The sequence below is a fragment of the Vombatus ursinus genome, unplaced genomic scaffold, assembly GCF_900497805.2.
Source record: "Vombatus ursinus unplaced genomic scaffold, bare-nosed wombat genome assembly UNPS02014785.1, whole genome shotgun sequence".
NCBI lineage: Eukaryota > Metazoa > Chordata > Mammalia > Diprotodontia > Vombatidae > Vombatus > Vombatus ursinus.
Window position 1 is genome coordinate 5,138,933 of NW_020954563.1, and position 22,120 is coordinate 5,161,052.

Genomic DNA, 22,120 nt, shown 5'->3' on the forward strand with positions numbered 1-22,120 from the left:
TTTTTAGAATCACCCGTTGGAGCCATATCAAAATACAGTATTTCTATATATGCATGTGCCTAGCTGCACATATATACACACAGATACATCTATATAGGTATATGGATGCATATATTTCTATCTCCATGTATGTATATGCACACGCGCACACACATACACACACACACACACACACACACACACACACACATCTTCAAAAGACACTTTCTGAATCACATAATCTGAGTTAGAAGAGATCTCTGAGAACACATTGTCCACCTCCTTCTTGAAGAATGCTCTCTGTAGGGGCAGATAGGTAGTGCAGTAGATCGAGCGCCGGCCCTGGACTCAGGAGGACCTGAATTCGAATCGGGCCTCAGACACATAATACTTACTAGCTGTGTGACCCTGGGCAAATGACTTAACACCATTGCCTAACCACGCACACGGAAAAAAAAGAATGCTCTCTGTAACTTACCTGACAAGTGTTTTATCTTTTGCTTAGGATAGACTTGCAATGAGGAGGAACCTACTGCCTCCCAGGACAGCTTGTTCTACTTTTGGAGAACTAATTGTTAGGAAGATTTTCAAATCTAGATCTCTTTGGGTCTTTGACTCATTGTTCCTAGTTCTGTCGTCTGGGGCCCAGCAGAACAGATCTAATGCCTCTTTCACAAAGCAACCCTTCCAATACAGCCCTTGCTCACAGTTAGCATGTTCCCTCTAAGTCTTGTGGTTTCCATGGACCTTCACTGTCCTGGTTGCCTTTGTGGATGGACAGTCTCCAGCTTATCAATGTTCTCCCTAAAATGTGGTGTCCAGAACTGAACCCAACACTCACAATATGACCTGACCAGGACAGAGTAGAGTGGGCCTGTTGCCTTCCTCTGTCCTGTACATCATCCTTCTCTTAATGCAGCCAAATTGTGTTAGCTTTTGGGGGTATTGATTCGTTGAAGTTACTAACCTCCCATCCCCAGATCTTTTTTTAGATAAGCTGCTTCCTAACCTCACCTCACCTGTCTTGTCCTCTGCAATTGATTTTTTTGTGCCCCAGTGTAAGCCTTGACATATGTCCCCATTAAATGCCATGCTATTAGATTTAGCCCACATTCTAGGTTGTCAAGATCTTTTTGGATCTGGACTGTCATTCTCTTTGTAAATTATCTCTCCTAGCTTTCTGTCATCTGAAAATCTGGTAAGCTTTGCCAACCATGCCTGTAGCCGATTCTGAGTAAAATACAACACAGAGTCAGCCATCTCTAGGGCACGCCACAAGATACCATCTTCCAAACTGGTGTCAGACCATTAATGCCTCCTCTTTGAGTCCAGCCATTAAACCAGTTCTAAATCTGCTTAATTAGATTATTGTCTAGCTTATATCTTTCTGTTTTTTCCCCCCACATCTCTCCGTTTTTCAGTTTCATGGTCTTTGAAGACAAATTCTTTAGGATTGATTTCTCTTTACCTTTGACACTGACTCATTACATCTTTTTAATATAAAGTCACAAGTGCCCCTCCCTAAAATGAAAGGTAGTCTCAACTCCCCTTCCTCTTTAGTTTTGTTCATTTAGTAATCAGTGACTAATTCTCTTAGTCTATCCTAGTTCTGTCTGTTTAATTAAGTACTCATTGGACCTAAGTCTGTTTCCCTTGAGTGCCTTGTTAGCACTGCCAGCCTCCACACCCCCAAAAAACATTTTCTCCTCTTTCCCTTCATCCTTATGGAATTGTCATAGTATTGCAGTGAATGGGAGTCAGCAAGCTTTTCTGCTCTTTAACATAAAATATTATTCACCTTGGGTGTGTAGGCAAATAGCTATTTTCAAGATTGCATTTTTGACCCTGCTGCTTCATCAGAGGCTACATTGGCTTCATCCAGAATTTCTGAATGCTTAAGAAATGAGAAGTTTATTACTGTGACCTATTTGTCAGCTGGGTTTCTTATTGATCTGAAGTGCAGTGGATTAGAGCTTTTTATTTCTAATCATTTTTCTTAACCAATGAAATTGAACATAATGATGTATTTTAAAAATACCTGGAGGTAAATGACTAATTTTTAAAGATCGCAGTTGCTTCCAATGCATTTGGTAATTTACTAAATGAATTTCACTGTAAGGGATAAATATGTACTCTATAAGGAATGTTTTTTAAATGTGTGTTTTATACATATCCCTGTTATATTTGATCTTGTTGGTTTCTCTATTCAGTTGTCCCCCACTTCAGTTATTCCTACTAACTTTGTGTCATCTTTTTGATAAATCTGTCTATCCATAGGCTCGTGGGACTTAAAACTAAAGGACCTTTAGATGGCCTAGTCCAATCCCTTTACCTTATAGATGAAGTCCAGAGAAGTAAAGTGAAATTCAAGATTACAGAAGTGGTATCGTCTACATCTTCATCTGAACTATTAAGGAACATGATGAACAGGGCAAGTAGAGAGCTTCTCTGAGTACTCTGAGGAATCACATTCTATTTTTATTTCGCTCATTTGTAGCTAGGTCTGATCTTTCATACTAAATGATAAACTCCAAGATAGCAGGAAATCCATCACACTCATCTTTTTATCTCTCCTAGCACAGAACACTGGGCCTCTTGATAGTGGGCACTTAAAAATATTTTTTAATAAATGAATTTGAAGTTTATATCCAGTACCTGGATGGATTAATACCAACAGAGCTAACCAGATGCAACCATAAATATTTCTACATAAATGCATTATTAGTAAGAGACTGTTGTAGAAGGTGGTTCTGCATGTTTAGAATAGTCACTCCATGGGGAGAGGAAGGAGAAATAGGACTGTGCCCCTGAAATCTTGGCATTATGAGAAATTTCAAAATAATTTTTCCTAGGGGGGCTGGTTACTTCAAACATACTTGGAGTTGGTCTATTGTCATACCTTTAGCTTCCTTTCCATTTTGAGTTTAATGCTTTTTAGTTACTTAGAACACTTTTCCCCTATAATTAAGCTATCTTTTGTCAGATTGATCATCTTAAAAGGTTGGCAATATCTTCTTAACAGTGTGTCCCTGCTTTACTGTAATCCCTGTGCTATCATAGCATGGCCGAGTGATGTGATCTGCGTTCTGGATCCAACCCACAATCAAGGCCAAACGTTGCTTGTCAGACTTAAGCCGTGGTGCTTGATTTGCTCTTGCTCTGATGCCAAGCTTTATTTTGGGGGCACCAGAGCGTTAGGCTTCCCTAGAAACGTGGGTCTATCCTCTGATTGCTAACTGATGTTATGATGGCCAAAAGGTATGCCAGATGGCTAGACTTGCTCTCCCAACTTACCTTGTCCATATATTGGTTTGGTGGGCCATTCTACTGTAGGACCTTCTGACTCGTCACCCACCTAGACTCAGGGTGAACAGTGTTTGGTTTTGGATAGCCTGGACCACAAACCTCTGTATCCCAAACATTGCTCATTTCTGTGCTGGGTGATATGGCATTTTTATTAATTTTTATTAGTTCCCAAGAATGTATGAAAAAGCACATAGTTGCTAAGAAAAGTTTTGACTGAAAAAGTTAAGTGACTTCTGTCTGCTTCAGTTTTCCAAGTGTCAAATAGGGATAATAATAGTACTTAGCTCCCAGGGTTGTTGTGAAAATCAAATGAGATATATCTTAAAGCACTTAGAATAGTAGCTGGCACATAGTAGGCCCTTAAATTCTTGTTTCTTTCCTTCCTCGCATTTAAAGTCTTGCCCATGATCTGGTTTTTCCCAGACTTCATTCAGATTAATCCCCCTTACATACTCTGGCCTAAAGTCCCCTGTATACCATATGCCCACTTACTTCCCTCTCCATGCATTTGTGCAGGCTGCCCCCCATGCCTGGAATTCACTCATTCACTTCTGTCTCTTAGACTCCCTTGTTTCCTTCAAAGTTCAGTTCAAGTACTACCTTCTATGTGGCTCCGTGTACAGGGATTATCCTGACTGTAAATCAATCCTTTACTATCTTGGAGCTGGAAGGGGCCTCTGAGGCCTTCTAGCCCAATCCCTCATTTTACAGAGGAGGAAACTGTTAAGTGACTTGCCCAGGGTCACCTAGGTAAGTGTTATAGACATCTTAGAATGAGGCACCAAGTTGTAAGTTCCAGTCAGACCTTTATGAACCTCATTATCAGGTACTTACCTAGTTACCGGACCAAATCTCCCATCTTCCCTGGTGTTTGAGTGAAAACAAATCTTATCCTACCTTCTGCCATCACAGGAACTTGCAAGCCCAGTCAAATGGTTCGACATCCACATCCAGTGGCTAGCAAGTTTCCACCTTTTTCTTTCCTAATCCCTACAACACAGAGTTGTCACTTACCTAGGCAAAAACCCCTTTCTCCTTTCTCTTGCCTCTCCCCTACTTGTTCATACCCATCAATTTAAGTGTTATCCTTCTTTATCCCTGCTTATTTTGCACTCAATTTCCGTCGTGCCCTCCCTGTTCCATTATTAACAAATTTCTCTTCCTCTTAAGCCTCTTCTTGTCACTCTTTCTGTCTAACTGCACAGAAACCTGGCTCCCTCAGAAAACACTATGTTCTTAGCTCTCTCATCTCCTTTCCCTCTGCTGCACTGAGTCAGGAGGAAGAGTAGGCCTGTTCCTTGCTATTCTTTGCCACTTACAGCTTCTGTCTGCTCTTAGCACTCATCCACATTTCCTCCTCTGAGGTTCACTGCATCCATCTCTCTCACTCTAACTAGATCCTTGTTGCTGTATGCTAGCCACAAGAGGATTTTCCTTCCTCTCTCAAGGAGTTTGGCAATCTCTTTACCCCGGTATTAACCCTTACCCATCCTGGGCCATCTCCAGTTGTTCTGATCTATATCTTGTCACTGGACCCAGATGGCTCCGGAGGAGAAAGTGAGGCTGGTGACTTTGCACAGCCCCCCCTCACTTAAATCCAGTTCACTTGCATGTCATGGCATCACCTCCCTGATGTCATGGCCCTCTTTGAGATTGAAGGACAAGCAGCAGCCCTTATGTTATATTTGACAAGTTCAGATAGACGTGTTGATGTCTCCTCAAGCATCCTGGCCTCCCAGTTCATTAACCTCTTCAGCTTCCATGACCTTCACCTTCAGTTTCTCTCCATAAAGTGTTTTGTCCATATAGAACTCTGAAATGTATTCTCTCTGATCACAGCCTACTCAACTTCTTCCAATTCTCACCAGTCTTCTGGTCTTTTTTAAACCTGTCCTTTGTCAGACACTTTTTGGCCATGTGACCATGGGCAAGTTATTTAACCTCTTTCAGCCTCAGTTTACTCTTCCATAAAGTGGGAGTGATACTAATAGCACCTACCTCAGGTTTGTCATGAGAATCAAATGAAATAATATTTGTAAAACTCTTTATGATGCCTTTAAAGCACTATATAGTTATTATTATTATTTATTATTTTTAAATATCTTATAATAATAGCTAGCATTTATGTAGCACTTTACATATGCCTGCTGTTTGTAACCCTGGGAGGAAGGTGCTATTATTATCCCCATTTTGCAAATTAGGAAATAGACTGATAGAGGCAAAGCAACGGGTCACATAGCCAGTAAATGTCTGAGGTAGGATTTGAACTCAAGTCCTTCTATCTCTGTGCCCATTAGTCAAACAGTAAAGATTTATTTAACATCTACTATGTGTCATGCACTGTGCCAAGATACTTTTTGTAGAGATACAAAAAGATGTGAAAGATGGTCCCTGCGCCCAAGGTGCTCTCAATGTAATGGTGCTATACCACCTAGCTCTCTGTGCTAGCTGTTATTATTATTGATGTCATGCACTCCACACTGTCTTTGCCTTTTGGTCCCAGGCCATCATTTCCTCCTTTTGCAGTCTTGATCCTCTTGTTGCTTTCAAATCTCTTGCTCTTGTTCTCTTGCTGCCCATGTTTTGGTAAACTCCCAGCTATGTTACTTCTCTTGCCTTCACTCCTATACTTGAGCTGCTAAACTGTGATAGATGGATTCACGCAACTGTGCTGACTGAGGCCACTAAAAATTTGATATCTAACCTCAACTCACAGCTCCACAGCAATCCTTTTATTTTTTACTAATTAACTATCACACTACCCTCTGTGGTTGATCTAAACCTTGGCTTTGTTTGCGCAAAAACTTTTCAATTTAATGTAATCAAAGTTATCCATTTTGCATTTCATAATGTTCTCTGTCTCTTGTTTGGTCATAAATTCTTCTGTTCTCCATAACTCTGACAGGTAAAGTATTTCTTGCTCTTCCAATTTGCTTATAGTATCAGCCTTTATATCTGAATTGTGAACCCATTTTGACTTTATTGTTGGCCTTTTCTCAGTGCTTATCCTACTTCCAATGCTGGCCTCATCTGACACTCTTGACCATCCTCTCTTCCTGGGTACTCTTTACTTGACTTTTCTTGACGTTGTTGTGATTCTCTTCCTACCTAATTGCTCCTTTCCAGGCTTTTTTGCTTATCATCTACCCATGTTCCTTCTCCTGTCTGTAATTTCTCCCAAGTCTGTGTCCTGGGCCTGCCTCTCAACTTTCTTTATACATTCTCTCTTGGTAATCTCATCAGCTCCTATGAGTTAAAAAGGTTCTCTCTATGCAGATGACTCCCAGATCTCTCTAACTCTGAGGCTCCCTCCAGTCTCCACATTAGCAAACTGCCTTTTGGACCTAGGTTCAAATCCCACCTCTAATTTGTACTTACCTGTGTGACTTGGGACAAGTCATTTAGTCTCTCTGGGTCTTAGTTTCTTCATCTGTAAAATGGGGGGATTGCACTTGCTAGATGGCCTGTTAGGTCCCTTCCAGCCCTAGATCCAAAGTTGTGGATTGTCCTATAGACACCTCAAACTCAGTATATTCAAATTAGAACTCACTATCTTCCCTCCTTTTTGAATGCATCATCATCTTTACAGTAAACACAGATCCACAGCCTTGGAATCATCTGCAATTTTCTCCTTAACTCCCTATACCCAATCTATCCCCACGTCGTAGCTCAAATTTATTTCTTCTCTGTTCCCACAGCCACTGATTTATTTCAAGCCCTCATCATCTCTCTTGCAACAGTGTCCTAACTGGAGTCCCTGCTTCTCCTCTCTCCTTTCCATCAGCCACCTTGCTGCCCCCAAAACATGTGCATTAAATTTTCCAAGGAAGTAACAGTTGCCTTTTGTGTCCTCTTCTTGGTTTTTTGTTTTCTTCTGAGTATTTAAAAATGTTTTATTGGTATTCTTTTGTCTTTTTTTGTATCACTGTCACTAACCACTAACACTCCCCCCACCGAAAAGTCATGGTTAGTCATTGCATGGATCATATTTAAGTCTTTCAAACTTGCTTTCCTATATACATTGTTGTAGTCATTGCATAAGTTATTCTCCTGGTTCTGCTGTCTTCACTCAGCATCAGTTCATGATGTCTTTCCAGGTTTTCTCTGAATCTGACAGTTTACTTTTCCAGGGTTATTTCACTGTTCTTTGATATACTCTTATGTTCTAGCCAAACTTGGGTATTTGCTGTTCTCCAAATGGTACACTTCTACCTCCTGCCTTAGACACTCAGTCCAGGAGCCACATCTTCCACAAAGCCTTGCCTGAGACCCCTCCTCAGATAATTGTATACATACTTACCTGTTGTTTTCCCTTTGTTGAGAGGATCTAAGTTCCTTGAGGGCTGTAACAATTTTTCATTTAATGTTTTTATCTCTGGAGCCCAGCTTTGTGCCTTCCTTGAGTTTAGTAAATGCTTTGTTGCTTTGGTGTAATCCCTCCAGTTAACACTTTCCCTTTCAAGAGAAAAAAAAACCAAGCAAACGAGAAAAAAAGCTTGGTATTTACTTTTGTCTCCACCTCAATTGACTGCATACTGGCCCTTGAGGGTGTGGAACTGTTTCACCTTTGTGTTTTGTGTTTTTTTTTTTGTTTTTTTGTTTTTTTCTTCCACCACCATCATGCCTTATTATTCATTGAAAATGCTTAATAAATGTTTATTAAATTGTTGGTCTGCAATAGTGTGAGTTAAATGTAGTCATCTGCATCTCTAAATCTTGGATTGCAAACTGTCCGGTGCCATTCACTCTAATGGCCAGTCAGCACAAGACTTAAAAGCTGTTTAGTAAATGCTGTAGCAAGCATTGCTTCACCTTCTCCATGCGTTGAGAAGTATGTCATTGTTTCTGTCACTGATTTATTTCATACCTTTTCCAATACTTTATGAATTTTTGGCTTTTATTTTTATTTATTTTATTTTGTTGGTTTTTCTTTTCATGTTTAAATTAAGTTTTTAGTGATGCCTTGTGGATTTTGGGTTTTTTTCTTTCTTTTTTTTTTAACTATCCCAGTTATATATGTTATTGACACCTCAAGCTGAACCTTCTTTGTAACAAAGAGAAACACTGAGACTACTTTTGAGCAAAGCTTACTTACCTGATTTTGGGGAATATAGGTAACCCCAGAGGTTGGATTCTCAAGAGACACAGCTGAGCCATCTGTCATTAAATGGTTCTCCTTTTGGATTTTAACGGGGTACATGATAACAAAGTAAGCTAGGTATAAAAGAAGAATTGAAGGACCAATGCCACATTCCATAGAGCCTTGCTTCTTACCCGATGTGTGGGTTGCATGCTACAGATAGAGCAAGCCCATGTCTTGTTGAGCTTCTTGGGAAATTATGCATAAACACTGTCAGGCAAACTTAATGCTGTCTTTGTGATTGTTAAGCTGTACTGGGTAACAATCCAGCCAGTATAAGTAAGGCAGGCAAGCAGGCCAGAGCTAATGACTTCCCTTGACTGACTCATCTCCTCCTCTGCTTGCAGATTCTCACAAACACAAAGATAAACACAAAGATCGAGAACACCGACACAAAGAGCACAAGAAGGACAAGGAAAAAGACCGGGAAAAGTCCAAGCACAGTAATAGGTAAGAGTATCTTTGTCAGTAAGTGCAACACTGTTTAGATAATTGGTCAACAAGGTCTTAGCTCACACCAGTGCTAATTTCATGAGAATTTTAGGTAGGGCTGTTGTAAAAATAAGCAGAGTTCTGTTTTATTCTCAGCTATCCCTTTACTCTGGAGTGGCTGATTAAGATGACCATGATAGCAGTTCTGTTAGCACGTAGTAAGCCCTGAATAAGTGCTGTTGACTGACTACTTGGAATAGCCAGTATTCTTATATCTAACTGTATCAAACCATTGCTTATGATGTCAGTTTCCTTGAACTATGGACATGTATGCTATGAAGTCTTTACCTTTCTCAATGAAAGAACATACATTCATTGTAATGTTCAAGATGAACAGCTCTTTGAAAACAACAGATCTAACTGGTCTTCCAGGAACCCTGAATATTTTGCCTTTGAAATATCCTTTGATTTGGGGCCATGGAAGGATTGGATCTTTCCTGGCCCTGTACACTCTAGAATAGAGGGAATTAAACATCAAAAAGGATATAGCTTAATCTGACTGCCACTTGACATACTGATAGGGAAATTGAGGCTCAGCTGGAGCTTTGGAATCAAATTCCCAGCAGTAATAGGAAGACATTAGACCAGAAGCTAAGAGACTTAGGTTCAGGTCCCTGCTTTGGCACTGTTTTTCATTATGTTTTGTTTTTGTTTTTTTGGTTTTTTTAACATAGTAGACTCTTAGTAAATTCCTTGAGCAGTGAAAGATTGCTTTTCCTCTTAAAATCCTCCAAACTTACTTAAATGTGATGGAGATGTCTCGAGGGCAGGAACAGTTTTACTTTTCTGGTGACTTCTCTGTGTTCTCAAATGATTGTTGCGTCCATTTGTTATATACCATAAGATCTGAAATAGAACTGCTTCAGGGTAAAGGTCTAGTTGTTAGAAAGAGAGACTGATGGTTTTAAAATTGGATTTAAAAGCTAATGAAAGAAAACCTAGTGATGTTTTCTCTGTCTTCATCCTTCTTGACCTCTCTAAAGGCTTTTGCTCTGTTGATTACACTGCTCTCCTTGATATTCTTTTCTCTCTAGGTTTTAATAACATTGTTCTTTCCCTTCTCTCTTTATATCCTTTACTGGATTTTTATCCAGGCCACACCTTGAGTGTCCAACACTCTGTCCTGGACCTTCTCCTTTCCCTTTATTATATTATTTCACTTGGCAACCACATCAACTCCCATGAGTTCAGTTATCATCCCTGTGTGGATGATTCCCAGATCTATATATCCAGCCCTAACCTCTTTCCTAAGCTCCAGTCTCAACTCACCAATTGCGTTTTGTTCATTTCAAACTATACATCCCTTAGGTATTTCAATCTCAACATCCCTAAAACTGAACTCATTATCTTTCCCCCAAATTTCTTCTCTTCTGAAATTTCTTATTACTCTCAAGGGTAGCACCTTCCTCTCAGTTACCAACACTCACCACTTCAATATCTTCCTCAGCCTCACTCATACTCACTGCACATGTCTAGACTGTCTACCAATTCCTGTCATTTCTACTTTTACAGCATCTCCCATATAAGTCCCCTTCTCTTCACTCACACAGAAGCCACCTTGGTGTAGGCTGTCATCATTTCACACCTGGATCATTGTAATAGCTTTCTAGTTGATCTCTCTGCCTCAAGTCTTTATACACACCAGTTCATCCTCTGACTGCCAAAGTGATTTCCTTTTTTCTTTCTTTTTTTTGGGGGGGGTCACAGATTTAACAATAATCCACAGAAATATTTCAAAATACAAAAAGAAGAGGATCATAGAGTAAACTTTGATTACATGCAGTTTTCAAAGTATATATTAAATTTAGGGACATTGCTTGTTCTTAACAAACTTTGTGGTAACAAACTTGTCCTATTTGTCTCTTTAATGGTTTTATTTTTTCCTCTGTATTTCTAATGTTTTATTGATACTCCTTTATTTTATTTTTTTGCATCTCTGTCACAATCCACTGACTCACCCCCTGCTCCCCGTAGAAGCCCTCCCTTGAAACAAATAAGTATAAAATAAATCAACAACCTGGCCATGTCTAGAAATGGGAAGCGTACTTTGTCATCGTCTTCTGAAGTCATGATTGGTCTCTGATTTGATCAGAGTTCTGACCTCTTTCAGAGTTGTTTTCTTTTATATTACTGTGGTCAGCAAGTAAATTGTTTTGCTAGTTCTGCTCATTTCGTTGCATTAGTTTATTCAAGTCTTCCCAGGTTTCTGCTGATCTGTCATTTTGGTCATTTTTAGGATGTAGTAGTAATTTTTACTCTGTTCACGTGCCACATTTTGTTGATCTGTTCCTTCAAGTTGATTGGTATACCCTTTTCATTTCCAATTCCTTACTATAACAAAAAGTCCTTTCCACATCTAATTCCTTTCTCTCAGTCTTTGATATCTTTGGGGTATGTCTGTAATAATAGGATTACCATATATACTCTTCTGCTGACAGGTTCCCTTCCAGTAGCTTTTGGAAGTCAGAAGCATAATACATGGAAAGGTGTCAGATAACAGGGTTCTTTTTTAAATTTAGTTTTATTTTCGAGTCCACATTATTTTCCTCCTAGCTCCTCCAGTGAGAAAACAAGAAAAGCAAAATCCATTACAAACATATATATTGAAGTAAAATAAATCTGCCCCCCCCAAATATGTCTCATCCGTACTCTGAGTCCATCATACCTCTCTCTAAAAGGTAGTGGCATGTTTCATCATGAGTCCCCTGGAATTGTAGTTAGTTATTATATTGATCAGAGTTCCTAAGTCTTTCAGAGTTGTTTGTCTTTACAGTATTGTTGTTATTGTATAAATTGTTCTAGTTCTGCTCATTTCACTTTGCATAAATTCATACCAGTCTTCCCAAGTTTCTCTGAAATAATAACCTTCATCATTTTTCACAGCGCAATAGTACTCTTTTACATTCACATACTGTAACTTGTTCAGCCATTCACCAGTTGTGATAGATACCTCCTCGTTTTCTAATTCTTTGCTATCGCAAAAACAGGTGCTATACATAGTTTTGTTTATATTGGGTCCTTTTCCTCTTCATTTAGTCTCTTTGGGGTATAGACCTAGTAGGGATATTGCTGGGTCGAAAGGTAGGCACAGTCTAATAGTTTTTGGGGCATAGTTCTAAATCACGTTCCAGAATGATTGTTCAAAGTCATTTTTAAAGTACAGGTCTGACCAAGTCATTCCCCTATTCAGTAAACTCCAATGACTTCTAGGATCTAATATTAAGCCCTCTGTCTGAGCTTAAACCCTTGGCAGTCTGGCCTTTTTCAACCTTTCCAGGATTATACTCCACTCCATGCACTGTAAAGATCCAGAAACATTGGTCTTCTTGCTGTTCCTTATACACAGCATTCCATCTTGCAACTCTGGGCCTTTTCAGTGACTGTCCCCCGTGCCTGAAACGCACTGTCTGCTTGCTGGCTTCGCCTCCTTCAATACTTAGCTCAAATCCTACCCTGCTGCTAGTGCCTTCCCACTGAGGTTACACCTTCCATTTACATACATCTGTATCTGTGTCTATATCTGTATAGATATATCTTGTATACACATGGTTGTTTGCATATTGTCTTCCCCATTAGAATGCCACTTCTCGAGGGCTGGAATCATGTTTTTGCCCTTCTTTGAATCCCCAGTGCTTAGCACACAATAACTACTCAGTAAATACTTGGTGTCTGGTAATTCATAGTGAAAAGGCCTATTGACAGTTCCAGTGGCAGTCAGGGGTATGTTTAGAATATGTCTGTGTGTGTGTGTGTGTGTGTGTGTGTGTGTGTGTATTAATGTGTTTTTAGAATATATATATATATATATATATATATGCCCAATAATATCAGCAATCATGTTTCTCCCATCTCCCACCCCTGGGCATTCTAGCAAGGTTCTGGGATCTTGCCTTAGAACCACTTATTTGCCGTAGGTAATTTCAAATGAAAATTTAATTTCTCAATCCATTCTTGCTTCTATGACTGATCCAGAGGGACATCTTTACTCTTTTACTGGGAAGTGGTACCTTTTTTGTATCATTGATTAGAAATTGTTCTTTTTTCTTCTCGTCTTGGGTGTTTATGAAGTCATGTACTGTTGAATGCCCACTGAGCTCGTATCACACCCGAGAAATCACCCCCACTTCATAGGTGGTTCTACACCTTGAAAGTCATTGTAACCCTCATTTTACTTTTTAGCTACCACGTGCTACCACTCCTCCTTAATTGAGATTCTTGATTATCTGGGCTCCCAGTCCACTCTTGACTTCTTGTTCAGGTCCCTTGGACATTGTGACTACTTAGAAGGGGAAGCAGATAGGAGAAGGGGGGGAGATAGAAGGGAAGGCAGAGTAGGGGAAGGGGTACTCAGAATGCATGCTGTCTTGGGGTAGGGGGAGGGGCGGGATTGGGTGAAAATTTGGAACTCAAAATCTTGTGGAAAAAAATGTTGAAAACTAAAAATACATTTATTAATAAAAAAAATAACAGTAGACATTATGACTGCTGTTCCCAGGGGTATGTATCCCTAAGAAATCTTGGTCTCCTACTCTCACCTCTATCTAGTGGCCCTAGAGGCCCTGCTTCCAGGCCATGTTTGAACCTCTGCATACCCCATTCTGCCACTGTTTGTTCTTTACTATCTCACCTCATGTTTTGTGGCCTTTAATTGTCTTGTCTCCCTCTGTCTATTTCTCCAGACCCTTTCCCCTTGGGATTTATGTTATTTACTGCCTAGACATCCTTGCTTTGTACCTGCATTGTTGACAGTTCCCAGATAGCATGTCTTAAAGATTCTTAAATTTCTTTAAATGTCTCCTTCACAGTTCAACAGTACATACCTGCATCTTCTCAAGCTTAGGCCCAAGCACGGTTAAGTGACTTAATGGCTTAATCACGTGATGACCTAGTTAGTGGCAGAATTGGGATTTGAACCCCAGTCTTTTTCTTACTCCTTGCCCCATGCTCTTTCCAGAGACTTCGCAGTCTCTGTTGTCCATACCAAGAGACTCTTTCACCTTCAATGCGTGGTGTGCTTTGGGGCTGAGTCCTTTCAGTTTCATTCTATTGAGAAGACTGTAGTCTATACAGTATCGTATCAGTGTGTCATAGGTACATCACAGTTGGCAGGCTACCTTCAAAAACAACTCCCATTCTTGTCAGAAACACCATATTCCCAAAGTGCCTCCGGCTCACAACAGGAGTCATCTTTGACTCCTCTCTCTCCCACCTTTTGTACATGAATTTCTCCAGTAAGTGGTTACTCCTGCTACCTTCACTTCCCTCATCAGTCACTCCCTCCTTATCTGGCACAATCTGGCTTTCATCCTCACTGTTCTACTGAAACTGCTCTCATTAAGGTCACCAGTCACTACCCTGTAGGCAAAATTTGTCATCTTTTCTCTCTCATCTTCCTTGACTTTTGCACCCTCTCCTTCTTACTTCTACCTTCCTTTGGCTTCTGTGACTGTCTTCATCCTCTAACCTGGGCGTCCTGTAAGGCTTAGCCACTGACCCCTTTATTCTTTCTTCTCTTATATTTTGTTCCCTCAGAATTAAATCTGTACTATATCTATGTGATTGACTTCTAAATCTATATGTCTGGCCCTGATGTCATTCCCTCTTCAGTCTCTTATTCCCGTTGCCCGTGCATCTTTGCTTGGATCATAGAATTTCAGAGCTGAAAAGGAATATAATTCAGTGCCTTCATTTAGTAGATAAGGAAAACTGAATCACAGAGTGGTGTGACTTGCCCAGTGTTCTACATCTTGCTGGGGGGGCTAAAACTAGCTCCCAGGTTGCTTAGGACCTAATCCATTGTACTTTCTACTACAGTGGTGTTGCCTTGTGTCCTCAGCAATCAGCAGAGTTTGTGTTGAGGCACATTTGATATCCATACCTTATTGCTTATGAAAGTTTAAGATACAGTCTATCTGCAAGGTGCTTACAGATCAAGTGGGGAGTGGAAACAATGAAACAGTGAATAAAAGAGACAAGGTCAGGTATGATAAAATGCTAATTATTGTGGTTCCTACAACAAATATAAAATGAGGAGAAGGAAACATGTAAAGTATACTATTGTTAAATATTGAACTGCAGTGTGCCATCCTCTTATAACTTATTCCAAATTATATTGCAATGAGGGGCAGTGTAGAAGTGACTTCTGAATTAAAAGCTGAATTGCACTCTGATTGTACCTGCCTTGTTAGCACAATTCTAGTGCCTTCCCCCTTCCCCTCTCCTTCGAAATAGCAAGAGTTACAGGTTTCAATGTTAGTGTCCTTTATACCATTCCTTGATTGTATCCAATTTTGTTTTCAGGCAGATTCCGGGCTATGACCTACTCAGAGTTTTAGTGCATTTAAATTGCTGGAGTTATAACCAGAGGGCTCCATCGAGTAAGAGGTAGAGGGTTGTTGGAATTGGAACATTTAGCTTGTTTACTTGGAAGCACTGGGAAAATTTAGCCACACATCTTTTCACTTGTGAGTAAATTTGGCGAGCAAGTAAGCTCTCTCTGCGTCTCTCTTTTCACGTGAGAAAGCTTGAGCTTGCTGAACAAAATGATGTGGGTTGAAGAAAAAAAATTTTTTTTTAAATTCCTAATATTTTGACCTCCTCTGACAAAGCACCTTTTTGCCACGAAGCAAATGTACTTTTTTGTGCACCAGTGAAATTAATTTTATTTCTCTTAGCAAAGTGATTGGCTAGGTTGATTCTTATAAGAGTTTTGGGTTTCTTAAAGTTCACTTTTGTTTCAGATAAGGGAAACAACAGGAACTTTTTAGTCACCCCTGACAAGATCTATCATCACTTAGTTTCCTTTTAAGATTTGGTATGTTCACTTGCAGAATGTGAAAACTAAATCCAGTCTTGTCCATCGCCTTATTCGGCTGCTTTGGCTGGTGTGCAGTTATGTGGTTAACAAGAGGAAGAGTCTTACATGGGAATGTTGGCCGTATTGGTGCTTGTTTCTATTGCTAAACACCTTTTGTGGCCCTAGGCTTTCTGTCTCTGTTGGCTTTCACTTAGGAGCCACACAAAAAGAGACACCTTTCTTTCCACTAGAGAGCAGCAACATGTTATATTTAATACCCAGAACAAATAAGGTAGCAAAAACAAACAAAACTGGCAAAATGGGCTTATAGTACCCCAATTCAGTAGTCTCTTATCTCCCTTTCTGTTACTGAGTTCCATTACTGATACAGGGCTAAAAGTACCAAACAGTTCTCTAGCTACCACTCCTCTGTAATTGAAGTTCTTAATTATTTGGGCTCCAAGTCTGCTCCTTGCTCAGGTTTGACATCATGATTACCATCCCCAGTGGTATCCCTAAGAAATCTTGACCTCCTACTCTCACCCCAGTCTAGTGTATGTTAGAGGCCCTGCTCCCAGGCCCTGTTTGACCTCTGCATATCCCAGTCACTCTGCCACTGACTCTTGGCCTATTCCACCTCACCTTGTGTGGCCTTTTATTGTCTTGTCTCCCTCTGTTTCTCCAGACTTTTTCCCTGAGATTCTTATGCTACTCTGCTGCCTAGACATCGCACCTGCACTGTTGACAATTTCCAGATCCCACATCTTAAGAGATCTAAAATTTACTTAAAATATCTCCTTCACAGTTGAATAGCACATAACTGCACTTTCTCAAAACAAATCCAGTGGGGTCCCATTATATTTTTAAATGCTGCAGACTTCACATTTATATGAATATTGGGTTGTAGACAGTTTTTAAATGTTCTGTCTGACGTGTTTCTCCAAAAATTCACCTTCTGGGAGAATGAGATATTATTCTTCAATGTGTGCTTTCATTCTTCTTGTGTTGAACATATCCAGAAGAGACTTAGGGATCATCTGGTTCCACTTCTTCATTTACAGAGGAGCCCAGAAAGGTTCAAACATTTCCCAAAGTTGTATAGGTAGTGAGTAGCAGATAGAGGCTTTGAACCTACCTATTCTTATGCCAGAACTAGTGTTCTTCCTACTCTATCAATGATGCCTCAAGAAAGTTTCATGTTCCCTTTCCTGGCTATACGCAGTAGTGTGTGCTAGCATCTCACTTGTCCAGCAACACCTGGGCTCCCAAACTGCCTTCCTCTGGTCATTCTGCCCACCATCAAGGTGGTTCCCAAAGGTACAACTCATTTTCATAGCCTAAGTAAAACAGAGTTAGGAAGGCAGAGCTATAGCTGGGCAAATAATGAACCCTGAGGACAATTAGAAAAAAAACCCCAAAATGATCATTATTCTTGATACTGCTGCCTCCTAATTGCCTTGTATAGTCATTTATTTATTTGAACAATTCAGAAACATTCATTTCCCTTGTGATTTGACCCAGCAAAACTCTAAGAAACAAAATATAGAGACTGTTTCCCAGATTATGGTCATTACAAGCCAAAGTGGTTTGTGACAAATGACCCCCAAGTTGTTTGCATCAGTTTTCAGAATAACTTTGCTATACTGTTTTCCCTTCCTCCCTGAGGAGGGCCATTTTATACATATAGCTTTTGATAAGAAATATAAGGAATAAACTGGTTACTGGGCCAAAACTCAATGAGGAAAATGGCATCTGATAGAGTAACTACCTTAAAAAGCTGCATTTTTCATATGCTAAATCAAAAATTTTTTTATTTGGGGAAAAAACCTTGCTAAATGTAAGGAAAATGTTTTGTTCTCCATCCTTTCCCCCTCTTTTTTTTGAAAGGGAGAGGTGTGGTGGTCATAAAAGACTACTACATGAGAGGGATTTTGTTTTTGCCTGGCTTTGGTTCATGTTGCTTATGCTGCTTGTGCACCAGCTCCCAGGCACCAAGTCTTGAACTTATCACAGATGACAAGTCTGTGGGAAGCTAAGAAAAGAAAAAAGCTGGTCCTTTGAGGTAGTGAAGGCTGAGCTTTTTGGTTACTTTGGCAGTACATAGCTGTACTTTCAGAGTGAGAAATGTGGGTGTGTTGGGAGACAAGGTCCCCTTTTGAAGTCTGCTTTGTAAGGGTGAGGGGAGGAATATTTTATGAGCTGAGATTAAATATTTGTTCCTTGGATTTGGGAAATGTTTCTGAAAGTAATAGCATAGAGGATGTAAGTGTAATTTCCTATTCTGATCCCTGTGTTTTAGACCATAAGAGAATAGATTTAGCACTGGAAGACAGCTTAGGGGTCATCTAATCCTATTCCCTTATTTTATAGATGAGCAAACTGAGGCTCAGAGATGTGATTAGTATAAAGTCAGTAATAGGTAGTAGGGAGCAAAGCTGAAGTTGAACCTAGATCCTCTGCCTTTAAATCCAACACTTCCCACTATACTAACTATGCCGCTTCCCTCTGTACCTTGCTCTAGACCCTTTTGAAGGAAATCCATAATTTCACCTGTTTTTCCCTGTCATATTCCTTTAAGCATTTGGTGTAACCAATGGGAGTGGGAAATATATTGGGGATATGGAAAATTACTGAGACTCATTAAACTCATTAGTCTTTTCCCATTTCTATTGACATATGTGGGACCTTAGAAAAGGTCTCAAGGGACTATGAAGTCCTAAACAGGGAACAAAAGGATTGGGGGCTACTGGTGGTGGTTTTCATCGCTTTTTCCAATTGAAGTTTAAGATCTTGGGTGAAAAAGGAGGCTATGGCAAGTTGAGGAGGAATAATACTTCAGATGTTTATATACTAATGTATAGAACACAGATAATAAATAAGTGAGTGGGAGGTTTAAACCATAAGGTAAATGCAGATAGGAATTACTTAGATTTGAAGAGATAGAATTAATGACAATAATATGTCTTACTGTAGTAGACACAAATGCCTTATTCAGAAGAAACATATCTGATTAACACAGTGATAAATTAACTTGTTTGCCAAAAAAAATTTCCATTTCTGTGAAAATCCATAACTCTGCCCAGCAAGTAAGACCAATAGAGAGTATTTTGGTCACCATAAAAAGAGAGGGGGAGAAGTTATATAATCTTAACACTGGTACCTTGTAACTTGGTGGTAAATCTGGGTTCCTGAAGGCTGTTCTGGAAGGTTCTAATAAGCTGTAAAGTCTTTGAGTATAAACTAAAGACAGATTGTCTGTTGTCTGAAGATCACTCTCCACTAAATTGGAGGGGTCTGGGGCAGGTAGGTGGCGCAGTGGAGAGAGTGCTGGGTCTGCAGTCAAGAAGACTCTTCATGAGTTCAGATCTGGCCTTAGACACTTACGAGCTGCGTGACCCTGGGCAAGTCACATAACCCGGTTTGCTTCAGTTCCTCAATCTGTAAAATGAATTGGAGAAGGAAATGGCAAACCACTCCATCTCTATGAAATGAAATTAGACTTTTAGGATCCCTTCTACCTCTAGATCTCTGACTTCCTATGACTGTGAGCTGATAAAAATGTGACTTGGTTTGGTAAAAGTTTGAAATTGCGGAAGGCAGAAGAAGCAACGAGAGGAACTGTTACTACTCTGGCCCTAATTCTGACCTAGAAGATGGAACTAACCAGCTGTATTGTAGAATTGATAGGAAGCTGGGATGGGGCAGGAGGTGGGGGAAGATTGACAGTGTCATTATGTTAAAATTAAAGGCCATGTCTTACCTTTCTGTTGGTGACCAACAAACTAACTTTTGATTTAGTTACATTTTCTATTTTATTATGAACTTAATCATCAACAAGCATTTAGAATCAAAACAAAACCAAAAAAGTGCCATGTATGAAAATGTGAACTTCTGTTACATATAGTTTGTTTTAAAAGTGCATATTCAGTTTTAAAAGGTAATTGCTGTTTCTGTGACTGTCTGAACTTTTTTTCTTGTATATTTAATGTTTTATTAGTGTACCTTTTTTTTTTTAATATCCATCACTTCCCACTAACTATTCCCTTCCTTTTAACAAAAAAGTAGTCAAGCAAAACAAATCAGTACATTGGCCATGTCCAGAAATGTGTCTCATTCCAAATCTCTATTTTATTTCCCTCTCTATCAAGAGGTGGGAAGTATGTTTCATCATGAGTCTTACGAATCATTACTGGTCACTGTATCAATCATTCTGAAGTCTTTCAAAGTTATGTTTCTTTACGTTATTGTGGTCATCATGTAGAAGTTCTCTTGATCTCGCTTATTTTGTTCAATAACAATTCCTAGAATCCTTCACAGGTTTCTGTCAATTCTTCATTATTTGTCTTTTCTTTAACAATACAGGTATCTCTTACCTTAATATTCCACAGTTTGTTCAGCCATTCTTGGAAAATGTGTTTCTGCAATAGGGTTTGTATTTAATTGTTGCAAAATCTGTAAATTTTTAAAGTAACTTTGTCAGCCAAGTATGAATGGCTAAGAAGGGAGACACTAGGCATGATCAAACATGTATACATTTAATTGGGGAGTTGATTTCTAAAATGAGTGCATGATCAGCTGCAAATCAAGAGGGATTAGAGCCTCTCAGATGAAATTCTGAGGACACCTAGCAAACAAGTCCATTGAGGGCAAAAAGGGGTTGAAACCAATGTGTCTTAACAGGGAGTTCTCTTTTTTTGCTCAAATTCAAAAAGGAATTTGATGAAAGTAGAGGTAAGTAACAAAAGAGGAATACAAAAAAGTATGACAAACGTGTAAGATAGCATGTAGAAGGCTCAAGCATAGTATGATCTGAGGCTTGTGAAAAGTGCTACCGACGGCAAGAAAGCCTTTGGGGGAACATGTCTGAGATATGAAGAAGAACAAGGAAGAGAGGCCCACAGCTTGGGGTAGAGAAGCAATGTTAACTGACAACAAGCAGATTCAACCTCATAGATGTAACTGAGACTTGCTGGAATGTGAATATGGCAGTATCAGATAGGTATAATCTTTTGAAAAGGAACGAAGTTGCTAAACGAGGCTCTGGAGTAGTGTTTGGGCATCAAGATTGTGTACCCCATGAGGAAATTAATAAACTGGAGAAGAGAGCGTAGTGAAAAACATTTAGGTGGGGATCAGTGGAGAGAGAAACAGAAGGGATATTATATTGCAGGGGCAGTATAGTGCAGCATGCCTGGGTGGAAGGAATAAATAGATATTGAGCTGAAAAGCAAATCACAAGGCTGATACAGAGGGTTGATAGAGTAGCAGTGGGGCACTTCAATTATTGAAACATCTGTTGGAACACTCTGCTAAAAATCAGAGAAAGAGCAACTGATTATATATTCTTAGAAATAATTTTTCCCTCAAAATATGAAGGAAACAATGAAGGGATTTGATTCGGATGAAGAAGAGGAAAATAATTGCTGGAGTAGAAATGATAGGAATCATAAGAGGAAGTGGCTACCTTATTTTAAGGAACCTCATCTGATAATCTGATATGTACATTCTACGTTTGAGAGAGTGGATTTCAAAGAAGGAATAAGTAGGCTTACATGACTTAAGAGTCACTAGAGGAAGTTGACTTAAAAGGAATGTCATATTCTCAACCACGGATTTCTGATGATATAGACACAGATTTTCCTGATTAGGATGAAATGGGATGCCATCTAAAGAAACCAATGTGGAATGCATTGGGAACTCATCAGTTCAGTCTAATTTTAAAGACTTAGAAGGTAGTGCCAGGGCAGCTACTTTAGATGAATACAGGAGAAGGGGACTGGTTCTAGAAGAATTATGTCAGAAGAGCTGATCCTGGCCAGATTCCATGTAGAATAACTTATTTGTGTTAACTTACTTTGCATTTATTCTGCATATGTTCATATATGTTCTTGTTGTCTCCCTCATTAGACTATAAACTCCTTGTGAGTATGAATTGTTTCATTCATTGTACTTACACCCCCAACACATTAGTGCAGTGCCTTGCACTTAGTAGGTACTTAATACATACTTGTTGATTGATTGATTGATTGAGTTCTGAGGGTTGCATTTAGGAAGAACATTGACAAGCAAAACCAGGTCCAGAGAAAGGCCCTTGAAACCATGTCATATGAGAATTTGTTGAAGAGGAAGAGATGTTTAGCCTTGATAAGAGAAGACTTGGCAGAAGGAGAGGAAGAGAGCTATCTTCATGTGTTTAAAGAGGATAAAAGTCCCAGTTTTGCAAAAGTGTTAAACTACAGATTATGTCCAATAGAAACTTGTAACCTTAATGATTAGGGAACAATCAAATGAACTATAGCATGTCAGTGGTATGGAATACTATTGTTTCATAAAAAGACAGATATGAAGAATACAAAGAAACGTGAGAAGAGTCATGCAAAATGATGAATCAAGAAGGAATTGAGAAC

General features: G+C 39.5%; 1 protein-coding gene across 1 annotated transcript in view; it reads left to right on the plus strand.

The window, feature by feature from the left end:
• Positions 1-22,120, plus strand: part of TOP1 (DNA topoisomerase I) — a 115,891-nt gene that overhangs the window by 39,783 nt on the left and 53,988 nt on the right. The window contains exon 3 of the mRNA XM_027867121.1: positions 8,773-8,875. Coding sequence (XP_027722922.1) covers positions 8,773-8,875 — 103 coding nt within the window. The remainder of the gene's footprint in view (positions 1-8,772; positions 8,876-22,120) is intronic.